The sequence below is a fragment of the Salmo salar genome, chromosome 03 (genome assembly GCF_965601325.2).
Source record: "Salmo salar chromosome 03, fSalSal1, whole genome shotgun sequence".
NCBI lineage: Eukaryota > Metazoa > Chordata > Actinopteri > Salmoniformes > Salmonidae > Salmo > Salmo salar.
Window position 1 is genome coordinate 2,228,892 of NC_138293.1, and position 17,049 is coordinate 2,245,940.

The following is a 17,049-nucleotide window of genomic DNA, read 5'->3' on the forward strand; positions in this document are numbered from 1 at the left end:
ACTCATATGGCAGGCCAAAACCTGAGAAGATTCCATGCAGGAAGTGGCCTGTCTGACAAGTTGTGTTTCATCTTGGCTCTTTTTATTGAAGACTGAGGATCTTTGCTATAACGTGACACTTGCTACAGCTCCCATAGGCTCTCAGAGCCCGGAGAAAAGCTGAACGATATCGAGGCAGCCTCTGGCTGAAACACTTTATCGCGTTTGGCAAGTGGCCGATCAGAGTACTATGGACTTAGGCGCATGCCCAAGTCGACCCCATGCTTTATTTTCTTTTGTCTGTTTACCTAAACGCAGATTCCCGGTCGGATTATTATCGCTTTTTTATGAGAAAAATGGCATAAAAATTGATTTTAAACAGCGGTTGACATGCTTCGAAGTACGGTAATGGAATATTTAGAAATGTTTTGTCACGAATTGCGCCATGCTCGTCACCCTTATTTACCCTTTCGGATAGTGTCTTGAACGCACGAACAAAACGCCGCTATTTGGATATAACTATGGATTATTTTGAACCAAACCAACATTTGTTATTGAAGTAGAAGTCCTGGGAGTGCATTCTGACGAAGACAGCAAAGGTAATAAAAATTTTCTTATAGTAAATCTGACTTTGGTGAGTGCTAAACTTGCTGGGTGTCTAAATAGCTAGCCCTGTGATGCCGGGCTATCTACTGAGAATATTGCAAAATGTGCTTTCACCGAAAAGCTATTTTAAAATCGGACATAACGAGTGCATAGAGGAGTTCTGTATCTATAATTCTTTAAAAATTGTTATGCTTTTTGTGAACGTTTATCGTGAGTAATTTAGTAAATTCACCGACAGTGTTCGGTGGGAATGCTAGTCACATGCTAATGTAAAAAGCTGGTTTTTGATATAAATATGAACTTCATTGAACAAAACATGCATGTATTGTATAACATAATGTCCTAGGGTTGTCATCTGATGAAGATCATCAAAGGTTAGTGCTACATTTGGCTGTGGTTTGGGTTTATGTGACATTATATGCTAGCTTGAAAAATGGGTGTCTGATTATTTCTGGCTGGGTACTCTGCTGACATAATCTAATGTTTTGCTTTCGTTGTAAAGCCTTTTTGAAATCGGACAGTGTGGTTAGATTAACGAGAGTCTTGTCTTTAAAATGGTGTAAAATAGTCATATGTTTGAAAAATTGAAGTTTTTGCATTTCTGAGAAATTTGAATAACGCGCCATGGGATTACACTGATTGTTGAGTTGGTGGGACGCACCTAGCCCATAGAGGTTAAGTGACGACAAACCAGGTCATTATCCTAAATGACTTAGAACCTCTGTAGATCAGTTGGTAGGACATGGTGCTTGCAAGACCAGGATAGTGGGTTTGATTCCCGAGACCAGACATACTGTAAAATGTACGCATGCATGACTGTGGATAAAAACGTCTCGTGAATGGCAGATATTATTGTTATTATATTGTAGAACCTGGCTGTATAGATGTCAAATGAGGAGAACAACATTAAAACGTCTTCGGGATCGATGTCACTTCCACGGGACGGTTGAGCTAACGTAGGCTAATGCGATTAGCATGAGGTTTTGAGAAACAACAACATTTCCCAGGATATAGACATATCTGATATTGGCAGAAAGCTTAAATTCTTGTTAATCTAACTGCACTGTCCAATTTACAGTAGCTATTACAGTGAAAGAGTACCATGCTATTGTTTGAGGAGAGTGCACAATTTTGAACATGAAAAGTTATTAATAAACAAATTAGGCACATTTGGGCAGTCTTGAATTTTGAACAGAAATGCAATGGTTCTTTGGATCAGTCTAAAACTTTACAATACACTGATGCCATCTAGTGTACAAAATCTAAATTGCACCTGGGCTGGAATAATAAATTATGGCATTTCTCTTGCATTTCAAAGACGATGGTACAAAAAAATACAAAAGAACGGTTAGGTTTTTCTTTGTATTATCTTTTACCAGATCTAATGTGTTCTATTCTCCTTCATTAATTTCACATTTCCATAAACTTCAAAGTGTTTCCTTTCAAATGGTACCAATAATATGCATATCCTTGCTTCAGGGCCTGAGCTACATGCTGTTAGACTTGGGTATGTAATTGTAGGAGAAAATAAAATAAGGGTCTAATCTTTAAGAGGTTTTAAGTCCTCCAGAGTTTGTTACTACAGTCATAATACATATTAGTTTCATTCTAAGTGATGTCTACCTTAAAGCAGAAGTCCCGAGACCCCACAGGATACCAGCCCTCATGGCACCTGGGAGGGACAGTTGTGATTGGTTCTGGTGTTGGCCCCGCTCCTTCTGCCAGGTGTTTACAGATATACTTCTCCTGATTGGTGCAGCTCAGCACATCCCATAATCCAGCTAGAGTCCCCGTTGTCATGGCAACACAACCCTGTCTACTGCCTGAGGTCAAAGTTGATGCAAAGAGAGAACACAAATACAGAGCAACATTCAGGTTGACAGCTAAGAGCACCTATAAGCATGTTCAATGATATTCAGTTATATAGAACAGTAGTATGAGACTCCTACTATAGAACTGTAGTCAGACTCCTACTATAGAACTGTAGTGAGACTCCTACTATAGAACTGTAGTGAGACTCCTACTATAGAACAGTAGTCAGACTCCTACTATAGAACAGTAGTCGTAGTCAGACTCCTACTATAGAACTGTAGTGAGACTCCTACTATAGAACTGTAGTGAGACTCCTACTATAGAACTGTAGTGAGACTCCTAATTTAGAACTGTAGGCAGACTCCTACTATAGAACTGTAGTCAGACTCCTACTATAGAACTGTAGTGAGACTCCTACTATAGAACTGTAGTGAGACTCCTACTATAGAACAGTAGTCAGACTCCTACTATAGAACTGTAGTCAGACTCCTACTATAGAACTGTAGTCAGACTCCTACTATAGAACTGTAGCGAGACTCCTACTATAGAACTGTAGTCAGACTCCTACTATAGAACTGTAGTCAGACTCCCACTATAGAACTGTAGTCAGACTCCTACTATAGAACTGTAGTCAGACTCCCACTATAGAACTGTAGTGAGACTCCTACTTTTGAAATGTAGTCAGACTCCTACTATAGAACTGTAGTCAGACTCCTACTATAGAACTGTAGTCAGACTCCTACCATAGAACTGTAGTGAGACTCCTGCTATAGAACTGTAGTGAGACTCCTACTATAGAACTGTAGTATGAGACTCCTACTATAGAACTGTAGTGAGACTCCTACTATAGAACTGTAGTATAGAACTGTAATCAGACTCCTACTATAGAACTGTAGTCAGACTCCTACTATAGAACTGTAGTCAGACTCCTACTATAGAACTGTAGTGAGACTCCTACTATAGAACTGTAGTGAGACTCCTACTATAGAACTGTAGTGAGTCTCCTACTATAGAACTGTAGTCAGACTCCTACTATAGAACTGTAGTGAGACTCCTACTATAGAACTGTAGTGAGACTCCTAATTTAGAACTGTAGTATGAGACTCCTACTGTAGAACTGTAGTGAGACTCCTACTATAGAACTGTAGTGAGACTCCTACTATAGAACTGTAGTGAGACTCCTACTATAGAACTGTAGTATGAGACTCCTACTATAGAACTGTAGTGAGACTCCTACTATAGAACTGTAGTGAGACTCCTACTATAGAACTGTAGCCAGACTCCTACTATAGAACTGTAGTGAGACTCCTACTATAGAACTGTAGTATGAGACTCCTACTATAGAACTGTAGTGAGACTCCTACTATAGAACTGTATTCAGACTCCTACTATAGAACTGTAGTCAGACTCCTACTATAGAACTGTAGTGAGACTCCTACTATAGAACTGTAGTCAGACTCCTACTATAGAACTGTAGTGAGACTCCTACTATAGAACTGTAGTGAGACTCCTACTATAGAACTGTAGTCAGACTCCTACTATAGAACTGTAGTCAGACTCCTACTATAGAACTGTAGTCAGACTCGTACTATAGAACTCTAGTGAGACTCCTACTATAGAACTGTACCGAGACTCCTACTATAGAACTGTAGTGAGACTCCTACAATAGAACTGTAGTCAGACTCCTACTATAGAACTGTAGTGAGACTCCTACTATAGAACTGTAGTATGAGACTCCTACTATAGAACTGTAGTGAGACTCCTACTATAGAACTGTAGTATAGAACTGTAATCAGACTCCTACTATAGAACTGTAGTCAGACTCCTACTATAGAATTGTAGTGAGACTCCTACTATAGAACTGTAGTGAGACTCCTACTATAGAACTGTAGTGAGTCTCCTACTATAGAACTGTAGTCAGACTCCTAATTTAGAACTGTAGTATGAGACTCCTACTGTAGAACTGTAGTGAGACTCCTACTATAGAACTGTAGTGAGACTCCTACTATAGAACTGTAGTGAGACTGCTACTATATAACTGTAGTCAGACTCCTACTATAGAACTGTAGTCAGACTCCTACTATAGAACTGTAGTCAGACTCCTACTATAGAACTGTAGTGAGACTCCTACTATAGAACTGTAGTGAGTCTCCTACTATAGAACTGTAGTGAGTCTCCTACTATAGAACTGTAGTGAGACTCCTAATTTAGAACTGTAGTATGAGACTCCTACTGTAGAACTGTAGTGAGACTCCTACTATAGAACTGTAGTGAGACTCCTACTATAGAACTGTAGTGAGACTCCTACTATAGAACTGTAGTCAGACTCCTACTATAGAACTGTAGTGAGACTCCTACTATAGAACTGTAGTGAGACTCCTACTATAGAACTGTAGTGAGACTCCTACTATAGAACTGTAGTGAGACTCCTACTATAGAACTGTAGTGAGACTCCTACTATAGAACTGTAGTGAGACTCCTACTATAGAACTGTAGTATGAGACTCCTACTATAGAACTGTAGTGAGACTCCTACTATAGAACTGTAGTATAGAACTGTAATCAGACTCCTACTATAGAACTGTAGTCAGACTCCTACTATAGAATTGTAGTGAGACTCCTACTATAGAACTGTAGTGAGACTCCTACTATAGAACTGTAGTGAGTCTCCTACTATAGAACTGTAGTCAGACTCCTAATTTAGAACTGTAGTATGAGACTCCTACTGTAGAACTGTAGTGAGACTCCTACTATAGAACTGTAGTGAGACTCCTACTATAGAACTGTAGTGAGACTGCTACTATATAACTGTAGTCAGACTCCTACTATAGAACTGTAGTCAGACTCCTACTATAGAACTGTAGTCAGACTCCTACTATAGAACTGTAGTGAGACTCCTACTATAGAACTGTAGTGAGACTCCTACTATAGAACTGTAGTGAGTCTCCTACTATAGAACTGTAGTGAGACTCCTAATTTAGAACTGTAGTATGAGACTCCTACTGTAGAACTGTAGTGAGACTCCTACTATAGAACTGTAGTCAGACTCCTACTATAGAACTGTAGTCAGACTCCTACTATAGAACTGTAGTCAGACTCCTACTATAGAACTGTAGTCAGACTCCTACTATAGAACTGTAGTCAGACTCCTACTATAGAACTGTAGTGAGACTCCTACTATAGAACTGTTGTAAGACTCCTACTATATAACTGTAGTCAGACTCCTACTATAGAACTGTAGTCATACTCCTACTATAGAACTGTAGTGAGACTCCTACTATAGAACTGTAGTGAGACTCCTACTATAGAACTGTAGTGAGACTCCTACTATAGAACTGTAGTATGAGACTCCTACTATAGAACTGTAGTGAGACTCCTACTATAGAACTGTAGTGAGACTCCTACTATAGAACTATAGTGAGACTCCTACTATAGAACTGTAGTCAGACTCCTACTATAGAACTGTAGTCAGACTCCTACTATAGAACTGTAGTGAGACTCCTACTATAGAACTGTAGTATGAGACTCCTACTATAGAACTGTAGTGAGACTCCTACTATAGAACTGTATTCAGACTCCTACTATAGAACTGTAGTGAGACTCCTAGTATAGAACTGTAGTCAGACTCCTACTATAGAACTGTAGTGAGACTCCTACTATAGAACTGTAGTCAGACTCCTACTATAGAACTGTAGTCAGACTCCTACTATAGAACTGTAGTCAGACTCCTACTATAGAACTGTAGTCAGACTCCTACTATAGAACTGTAGTCAGACTCATACTATAGAACTCTAGTGAGACTCCTACTATAGAACTGTAGCGAGACTCCTACTATAGAACTGTAGTCAGACTCCTACTATAGAACAGTAGTCAGACTCCTACTATAGAACTGTAGTCAGACTCCCACTATAGAACTGTAGTCAGACTCCCACTATAAAACTGTATTGAGACTCCTACTTTTGAAATGTAGTCAGACTCCTACTATATAACTGTAGTCAGACTCCTACTATAGAATTGTAGTTAGACTCCTACTATAGAACTGTAGTGAGACTCCTACTATAGAACTGTAGTGAGACTCCTACTATAGAACTGTAGTGAGACTCCTACTATAGAACTGTAGTGAGACTCCTACTATAGAACTGTAGTATGAGACTCCTACTATAGAACTGTAGTGAGACTCCTACTATAGAACTGTATTCAGACTCCTACTATAGAACTGTAGTCAGACTCCTACTATAGAACTGTAGTCAGACTCCTACTATAGAACTGTAGTCAGACTCCTACTATAGAACTGTAGTGAGACTCCTACTATAGAACTGTAGTGAGACTCCTACTATAGAACTGTAGTCAGACTCCTACTATAGAACTGTAGTCAGACTCCTACTATAGAACTGTAGTCAGACTCGTACTATAGAACTCTAGTGAGACTCCTACTATAGAACTGTAGCGAGACTCCTACTATAGAACTGTAGTCAGACTCCTACTATAGAACAGTAGTCAGACTCCTACTATAGAACTGTAGTCAGACTCCCACTATAGAACTGTAGTCAGACTCCCACTATAAAACTGTATTGAGACTCCTACTTTTGAAATGTAGTCAGACTCCTACTATATAACTGTAGTCAGACTCCTACTATAGAATTGTAGTTAGACTCCTACTATAGAACTGTAGTGAGACTCCTACTATAGAACTGTAGTGAGACTCCTACTATAGAACTGTAGTGAGACTCCTACTATAGAACTGTAGTGAGACTCCTACTATAGAACTGTAGTATAGAACTGTAATCAGACTCCTACTATAGGACTGTAGTGAGACTCCTAATTTAGAACTGTAGTATGAGACTCCTACTGTAGAACTGTAGTGAGACTCCTACTATAGAACTGTAGTGAGACTCCTACTATAGAACTGTAGTGAGACTGCTACTATAGAACTGTAGTCAGACTCCTACTATAGAACTGTAGTCAGACTCCTACTATAGAACTGTAGTCAGACTCCTACTATAGAACTGTAGTGAGACTCCTACTATAGAACTGTTGTAAGACTCCTACTATATAACTGTAGTCAGACTCCTACTATAGAACTGTAGTCATACTCCTACTATAGAACTGTAGTGAGACTCCTACTATAGAACTGTAGTATGAGACTCCTACTATAGAACTGTAGTGAGACTCCTACTATAGAACTGTAGTGAGACTCCTACTATAGAACTGTAGTGAGACTCCTACTATAGAACTGTAGTGAGACTCCTACTATAGAACTATAGTGAGACTCCTACTATAGAACTGTAGTCAGACTCCTACTATAGAACTGTAGTCAGACTCCTACTATAGAACTGTAGTGAGACTCCTACTATAGAACTGTAGTATGAGACTCCTACTATAGAACTGTAGTGAGACTCCTACTATAGAACTGTATTCAGACTCCTACTATAGAACTGTAGTCAGACTCCTACTATAGAACTGTAGTGAGACTCCTACTATAGAACTGTAGTCAGACTCCTACTATAGAACTGTAGTGAGACTCCTACTATAGAACTGTAGTGAGACTCCTACTATAGAACTGTAGTCAGACTCCTACTATAGAACTGTAGTCAGACTCCTACTATAGAACTGTAGTCAGACTCGTACTATAGAACTCTAGTGAGACTCCTACTATAGAACTGTACCGAGACTCCTACTATAGAACTGTAGCGAGACTCCTACTATAGAACTGTAGTCAGACTCCTACTATAGAACAGTAGTCAGACTCCTACTATAGAACTGTAGTCAGACTCCTACTATAGAACTGTAGTGAGACTCCTACTATAGAACTGTAGTGAGACTCCTACTATAGAACTGTAGTGAGACTCCTACTATAGAACTTTAGTGAGACTCCTACTATAGAACTGTAGTATAGAACTGTAATCAGACTCCTACTATAGAACTGTAGTCAGACTCCTACTACAGAACTGTAGTGAGACTCCTACTATAGGACTGTAGTGAGACTCCTAATTTAGAACTGTAGTATGAGACTCCTACTGTAGAACTGTAGTGAGACTCCTACTATAGAACTGTAGTGAGACTCCTACTATAGAACTGTAGTGAGACTGCTACTATAGAACTGTAGTCAGACTCCTACTATACGACTGTAGTCAGACTCCTACTATAGAACTGTAGTCAGACTCCTACTATAGAACTGTAGTGAGACTCCTACTATAGAACTGTTGTAAGACTCCTACTATATAACTGTAGTCAGACTCCTACTATAGAACTGTAGTCATACTCCTACTATAGAACTGTAGTGAGACTCCTACTATAGAACTGTAGTGAGACTCCTACTATAGAACTGTAGTATGAGACTCCTACTATAGAACTGTAGTGAGACTCCTACTATAGAACTGTAGTGAGACTCCTACTATAGAACTGTAGTGAGACTCCTACTATAGAACTGTAGTCAGACTCCTACTATAGAACTGTAGTGAGACTCCTACTATAGAACTGTAGTGAGACTCCTACTATAGAACTGCAGTATGAGACTCCTACTATAGAACTGTAGTGAGACTCCTACTATAGAACTGTATTCAGACTCCTACTATAGAACTGTAGTCAGACTCCTACTATAGAACTGTAGTGAGACTCCTACTATAGAACTGTAGTGAGACTCCTACTATAGAACTGTAGTCAGACTCCTACTATAGAACTGTAGTCAGACTCCTACTATAGAACTGTAGTGAGACTCCTACTATAGAACTGTAGTGAGACTCCTACTATAGAACTGTAGTGAGACTCCTACTATAGAACTGCAGTATGAGACTCCTACTATAGAACTGTAGTGAGACTCCTACTATAGAACTGTATTCAGACTCCTACTATAGAACTGTAGTCAGACTCCTACTATAGAACTGTAGTGAGACTCCTACTATAGAACTGTAGTGAGACTCCTACTATAGAACTGTAGTCAGACTCCTACTATAGAACTGTAGTCAGACTCCTACTATAGAACTGTAGTCAGACTCCTACTATAGAACTGTAGTCAGACTCCTACTATAGAACTGTAGTCAGACTCCTACTATAGAACTGTACCGAGACTCCTACTATAGAACTGTACCGAGACTCCTACTATAGAACTGTAGTGAGACTCCTACTATAGAACTGTAGTATGAGACTCCTACTATAGAACTGTAGTGAGACTCCTACTATGGAACTGTAGTATAGAACTGTAATCAGACTCCTACTATAGAACTGTAGTCAGACTCCTACTATAGAATTGTAGTGAGACTCCTACTATAGAACTGTAGTGAGACTCCTACTATAGAACTGTAGTGAGTCTCCTACTATAGAACTGTAGTGAGACTCCTACTATAGAACTGTAGTGAGACTCCTACTATAGAACTGTAGTGAGACTCCTAATTTAGAACTGTAGTATGAGACTCCTACTGTAGAACTGTAGTGAGACTCCTACTATAGAACTGTAGTGAGACTCCTACTATAGAACTGTAGTGAGACTGCTACTATAGAACTGTAGTCAGACTCCTACTATAGAACTGTAGTCAGACTCCTACTATAGAACTGTAGTGAGACTCCTACTATATAACTGTAGTCAGACTCCTACTATAGAACTGTAGTCATACTCCTACTATAGAACTGTAGTGAGACTCCTACTATAGAACTGTAGTGAGACTCCTACTATAGAACTGTAGTATGAGACTCCTACTATAGAACTGTAGTGAGACTCCTACTATAGAACTGTAGTGAGACTCCTACTATAGAACTGTAGTGAGACTCCTACTATAGAACTGTAGTGAGACTCCTACTATAGAACTGTAGTCAGACTCCTACTATAGAACTGTAGTCAGACTCCTACTATAGAACTGTAGTGAGACTCCTACTATAGAACTGTAGTATGAGACTCCTACTATAGAACTGTAGTGAGACTCCTACTATAGAACTGTATTCAGACTCCTACTATAGAACTGTAGTCAGAGTCCTACTATAGAACTGTAGTCAGACTCCTACTATAGAACTGTAGTCAGACTCCTACTATAGAACTGTAGTGAGACTCCTACTATAGAACTGTAGTGAGACTCCTACTATAGAACTGTAGTCAGACTCCTACTATAGAACTGTAGTCAGACTCCTACTACAGAACTGTAGTGAGACTCCTACTACAGAACTGTAGTCATACTCCTACTACAGAACTGTAGTGAGACTCCTACTATAGAACTGTAGTGAGACTCCTACTATAGAACTGTAGTGAGACTCCTACTATAGAACTGTAGTGAGACTCCTACTATAGAACTGTAGTCAGACTCCTACTATAGAACTGTAGTCAGACTCCTACTATAGAACTGTAGTCAGACTCCTACTATAGAACTGTAGTCAGACTCGTACTATAGAACTGTACCGAGACTCCTACTATAGAACTGTACCGAGACTCCTACTATAGAACTGTAGTGAGACTCCTACTATAGAACTGTAGTCAGACTCCTACTATAGAACTGTAGTGAGACTCCTACTATAGAACTGTAGTATGAGACTCCTACTATAGAACTGTAGTGAGACTCCTACTATGGAACTGTAGTATAGAACTGTAATCAGACTCCTACTATAGAACTGTAGTCAGACTCCTACTATAGAACTGTAGTGAGACTCCTACTATAGAACTGTAGTATGAGACTCCTACTATAGAACTGTATTGAGACTCCTACTATGGAACTGTAGTATAGAACTGTAATCAGACTCCTACTATAGAACTGTAGTCAGACTCCTACTATAGAACTGTAGTCAGACTCCTACTATAGAATTGTAGTGAGACTCCTACTATAGAACTGTAGTGAGACTCCTACTATAGAACTGTAGTGAGTCTCCTACTATAGAACTGTAGTCAGACTCCTACTATAGAACTGTAGTGAGACTCCTAATTTAGAACTGTAGTATGAGACTCCTAATTTAGAACTGTAGTATGAGACTCCTACTGTAGAACTGTAGTGAGACTCCTACTATAGAACTGTAGTGAGACTCCTACTATAGAACTGTAGTGAGACTGCTACTATAGAACTGTAGTCAGACTCCTACTATAGAACTGTAGTGAGACTCCTACTATAGAACTGTTGTAAGACTCCTACTATATAACTGTTGTAAGACTCCTACTATATAACTGTAGTCAGACTCCTACTATAGAACTGTAGTCATACTCCTACTATAGAACTGTAGTGAGACTCCTACTATAGAACTGTAGTGAGACTCCTACTATAGAACTGTAGTATGAGACTCCTACTATAGAACTGTAGTGAGACTCCTACTATAGAACTGTAGTGAGACTCCTACTATAGAACTGTAGTCAGACTCCTACTATAGAACTGTAGTCAGACTCCTACTATAGAACTGTAGTCAGACTCCTACTATAGAACTGTAGTCAGACTCCTACTATAGAACTGTAGTATGAGACTCCTACTATAGAACTGTAGTATGAGACTCCTACTATAGAACTGTAGTATGAGACTCCTACTATAGAACTGTAGTGAGACTCCTACTATGGAACTGTAGTATAGAACGTCGCCCCTGACGAGTCAGACTCCTACTATAGAACTGTAGTCAGACTCCTACTATAGAACTGTAGTCAGACTCCTACTACAGAACTGTAGTGAGACTCCTACTACAGAACTGTAGTGAGACTCCTACTATAGAACTGTAGTGAGACTCCTACTATAGAACTGTAGTCAGACTCCTACTATAGAACTGTAGTCAGACTCCTACTATAGAACTGTAGTCAGACTCGTACTATAGAACTCTAGTGAGACTCCTACTATAGAACTGTACCGAGACTCCTACTATAGAACTGTAGTGAGACTCCTACTATAGAACTGTAGTCAGACTCCTACTATAGAACTGTAGTGAGACTCCTACTATAGAACTGTAGTATGAGACTCCTACTATAGAACTGTAGTGAGACTCCTACTATGGAACTGTAGTATATAACTGTAATCAGACTCCTACTATAGAACTGTAGTCAGACTCCTACTATAGAACTGTAGTCAGACTCCTACTATAGAATTGTAGTGAGACTCCTACTATAGAACTGTAGTGAGACTCCTACTATAGAACTGTAGTGAGACTCCTACTATAGAACTGTATTCAGACTCCTACTATAGAACTGTAGTCAGAGTCCTACTATAGAACTGTAGTCAGAGTCCTACTATAGAACTGTAGTCAGACTCCTACTATAGAACTGTAGTCAGACTCCTACTATAGAACTGTAGTGAGACTCCTACTATAGAACTGTAGTGAGACTCCTACTATAGAACTGTAGTCAGACTCCTACTATAGAACTGTAGTCAGACTCCTACTATAGAACTGTAGTCAGACTCCTACTACAGAACTGTAGTGAGACTCCTACTACAGAACTGTAGTCATACTCCTACTACAGAACTGTAGTGAGACTCCTACTATAGAACTGCAGTCAGACTCCTATTATAGAACTGTAGTGAGATTCCTACTATTGAACTGTAGTGAGACTCCTACTATAGAACTGTAGTGAGACTCCTACTATAGAACTGTAGTGAGATTCCTACTATAGAACTGTAGTCAGGCTCCTACTCCTTCATAGACAGTGTACATCGTCTTGTATCTAAACATCACCATTCACCTTCTCCCCAAAGAATTACAACAGGTTTGATATTATATAAATATGCTACATTATCGTTATATAATATTGTAATGAAACAGATAGGGAGAGTGAGCTTATCCGCAGTGGTCGGTGAACCCTCAACTCTCTGGCCCTGCACTCCATCGAATCCCCCAAGAAAGCATGCTCCCTTGGGGGAGTTGATGAACATGCTTCTAAACGCATGGTCACTACAATATATAGTATTATTATATATCTCTATGGTTTTCCCTTACCTGGCATCTGTGTGTTCCAGTGGGTGTACCTGACCCTGTTGCTGTTCGTCCAGGTGAAGTCGTCGATGTGGTTCTGGTTGGAGAGTCCGATCCAGAAGTGTTGCTCTGGCCTGGACCCAACCAGGCTGATCAGGAAAGCATTATCCACCCTGGACACATTATTATTAAAACATTATCGTTATAACATTATCCACCCTGGACACATTATTATTAAAACATTATCATTATAACATTATCCACCCTGGACACATTGTTATTAAAACATTATCATTATAACATTACACACCCTGGACACGTTATTAATAAAACATTATCATTATAACATTATACACCCTGGACACATTACTATTAAAACATTATCATTATAACATTATCCACCTTGGTCACATTATTATGAAAACATTATCACTATAACATTATACACCCTAGACACAATATTATTAAAACATTATCATTATAACATTATCCACCCTGGACACATTATTAATAAAACATTATCACTATAACATTATCCACCCTGGACACAATCACATTATCATGGATCATTATCATCAATCATTATCATGGATCATTATCCACCCTGTACACATTATCATTATGACATTATTGAAACATTATGGTTAAAGGTATATTTTACTCAAAAACTATTTTTTAGCAGTTTGTCCTTTAGTCCACCCTAGACACGTTATTGTTAAAACATTATCATTATAACATTATCCACCTTGGGTGCATTATTATGAGACATTATCATTATAACATTATCCACCCTGGACACATTATCGTGGAACATTATCATGTCACGTGATCATGGATCATTATCATGGATCATAATCATGGATCATTATCCACCCTGGACACATTATCATTATGACATTATTGAAACATTATGGTTAAAGGTATATTTTACTCAAAAACTATATTTTAGCAGTTTGTCCTTTAGTCCACTGTTCCCCAAAAGGTTGTCAGCAGCCGAGGGTTCAAGATGGAGCACTTTCAGCATAGAGCAAAAACTGTGATGACATAACAGTGGACCCAATAAGAAAAAACTATGTGTTTGTTTTTGAGTAGAAAATTATTTTAAACATTATAATGGAACTTCGTCCATCCTGAACTCATTATCATTAGACAATGTATTATCTAGACAAATTCATCTAGTCCACATTACTGATATAGAGAAGTACATCCCGGTTTCTCTCTTACCTGCTAGAAACATCAGCCAGATATGACTCTGAGCTCTTGCATGTCTCTTTGGCCTCATCAAAGGTCTTGATCTCTGGTCCAACAAAGTAACAGTAGGAGCCGTGCCTGGTCCAATGCTTCAGAGAGACAAACAGGGTCAGAAACAGCTGTTAGACTGTTGAGCTGGTCTAGGTGTAAGGCTGGTTATGTATCACATCAACACCATTATCCCAGAAATCCTAGACCGACTCAAATTTGCATACCAGACCCAACAGATCCACAGATGACGCAATCTCTATTGCACTACACACTGCCCTTTACCACCTGGACAAAAGGAACACCTATGTGAGAAAACTGTTCATTGACTAGAGCTCAGCGTTCAACACCATAGTGCCCTCAAAGCTCATCACTAAGCTAAGGACCCTGGGACTAAACACCTCCCTCTGCAACTGGATCCTGGACTTCCTGACGGGCCGCCCGCAGGTGGTAAGGGTAGGTAACAACACATCCGCCACGCTGATCCTCAACACGGGGGCCCCTCAGGGGTGCATGCTCAATCCCCTCCTGTCATCCCTGTTCACTCATGACTGCAAGGGCAGGTACTACTCCAACATCCTCATTAAGTTTGCCGACGACACAACAGTGGTAGGCCTGATCACCGACAACGATGAGACAGCCTATAGGGAGGAGATCAGAGACCTGCCAGTATGGTGCCAGGACAACAACCTCTCCCTCAACGTGATCAAGACAAAGGAGATGATCATGGACTACAGGAAAAGGAGCGAGCACCACGCCCCCATTATCATTGACGGGGCTGTATGGAGCAGGTTGAGAGCTTCAAGTTCCTTGGTGTCCATATTACCAACAAACTATCACGGTCCAAGCACACCAAGACAGTCGTGAAGAGGGCATGACAATGCCTATTCCCCCTCAGGAGACTGAGAAAATTTGGTATGGATCCTCAGATCCTCAAAAAGTTCTACAGATGCACCATCGAGAGCATTCTGACTGGTTGCGTCACCGCCTGGTATGGCAGCTGCTCGGCCTTCGCAAGGCACTACAGAGGGTAGTGCGTACGGCCCAGTACATAACTGGAGCCAAGCTTCCTGCCATCCAGGACCTCTATACCAGGCGGTGTCAGAGGAAGGCCCTAAAAATAGCCAAAGACTCTAGCCACCCTAGTCATAGACTGTTCTCTCTGCTAACCAAATGCTACCCGGACTATTTGCTTTGACCTACCCCCACCACCCCACACCCCCCGCTTTCCCCCATTTTTACGCTGCTGCTTCTCTCTGTTTATTATCTATGCATAGTCCCTTAACCTCAACCTACTGTACATATTCCCTCAATTACCTCGACTAACCTGTACCCTCACACATTGACTCTGTACCAGTACCCCCTGTATATAGCCTCATTATTAACCTGTCTGAGCTAGGGGGCAGTATTTTCACGGCCGGATAAAAAATGTACCCAATTTAAACTGGTTACTACTCTTTCCCAGAAACGAGAATATGCATATAATTAGTAGATTTGGATAGAAAACACTCTAAAGTTTCTAAAACTGTTTGAATGGTGTCTTTGAGTATAACAGAACTCATATGGCAGGCAAAAAGCTGAGAAGATTCCATGCTGGAAGTGGGCTGTCTGACAATTTGTAGTCCTTCTGTTGCATCTCTATCAATATTTACAGCATTTGTGCTGTTACGTGACCCTTTCTAAGGCTTCCATTGGCTCTCTAAAGCATTCAAAAAGCAGAATTTCGCGTCTCCTGTCTCTGGGCAAAGTACAGCAGCAGAGTTTGTAAGTGGTCTGCCTGGGGACAGTAAGACTGGAGATGCGCGTTCACGAGACCTCACCATTTTTTTCTTTCACTCTTTGAATGAATACAACGTTGTCCGGGTTGGAATATTATCGCTATTTTACGAGAAAAATTGCATAAAAATTGATTTTAAACAGAGTTTGACATGCTTCTAAGTACGGTAAAGGAATATTTAGAATTTTTTTGTCACGAAATGCGCTCGCGCGTTACCCTTCGGATAGTGACCTGAACGCACGAACAAAACGGAGGTATTTGGACATAACTATGGATTATTTGGAACCAAAACAACATTTGTTGTTGAAGTAGAAGTCCTGGGAGTGCATTCTGACGAAGAACAGCAAAGGTAATCCAATTTCTCTAATAGTAATTCTGAGTTTAGGTTGCCCCAAACTTGGTGGGTGTCAAATTAGCTAGCCGTGATGGCCGAGCTATGTACTCAGAATATTGCAAAATGTGCTTTCGCCGAAAAGCTATTTTAAAATCTGACATAGTGTTTGTATAAAGGAGTTCTGAATCTATAATTGTTATGTATTTTGTCAACGTTTATCATGAGTAATTTAGTAAATTCACCGGAAGTTTTCGGCTGGTATGCTAGTTCTGAACATCACATGCTAATGTAAAAAGCTAGTTTTTGATATAAATATGAACTTGATTGAACAAAACATGCATGTATTGTATAACATAATGTCCTAGGAGTGTCATCTGATGAAGATCATCAAAGGTTAGTGCTGCATTTAGCTGTGGTTTGGGTTTTTGTGACATATATGCTTGCTTTGA

General features: G+C 39.8%; 1 protein-coding gene across 1 annotated transcript in view; it reads right to left on the reverse strand.

Annotated features, from left to right (window-relative positions):
- The window catches only part of LOC106585517 (macrophage mannose receptor 1), a 56,719-nt gene that overhangs the window by 25,745 nt on the left and 13,925 nt on the right, over positions 1–17,049 (reverse strand). The window contains exons 10-12 of the mRNA XM_082973173.1: positions 14,475–14,590; positions 13,275–13,423; positions 2,209–2,408 (exon numbers count right to left, since the gene is read on the reverse strand). Coding sequence (XP_082829299.1) covers positions 2,209–2,408; positions 13,275–13,423; positions 14,475–14,590 — 465 coding nt within the window. The remainder of the gene's footprint in view (positions 1–2,208; positions 2,409–13,274; positions 13,424–14,474; positions 14,591–17,049) is intronic.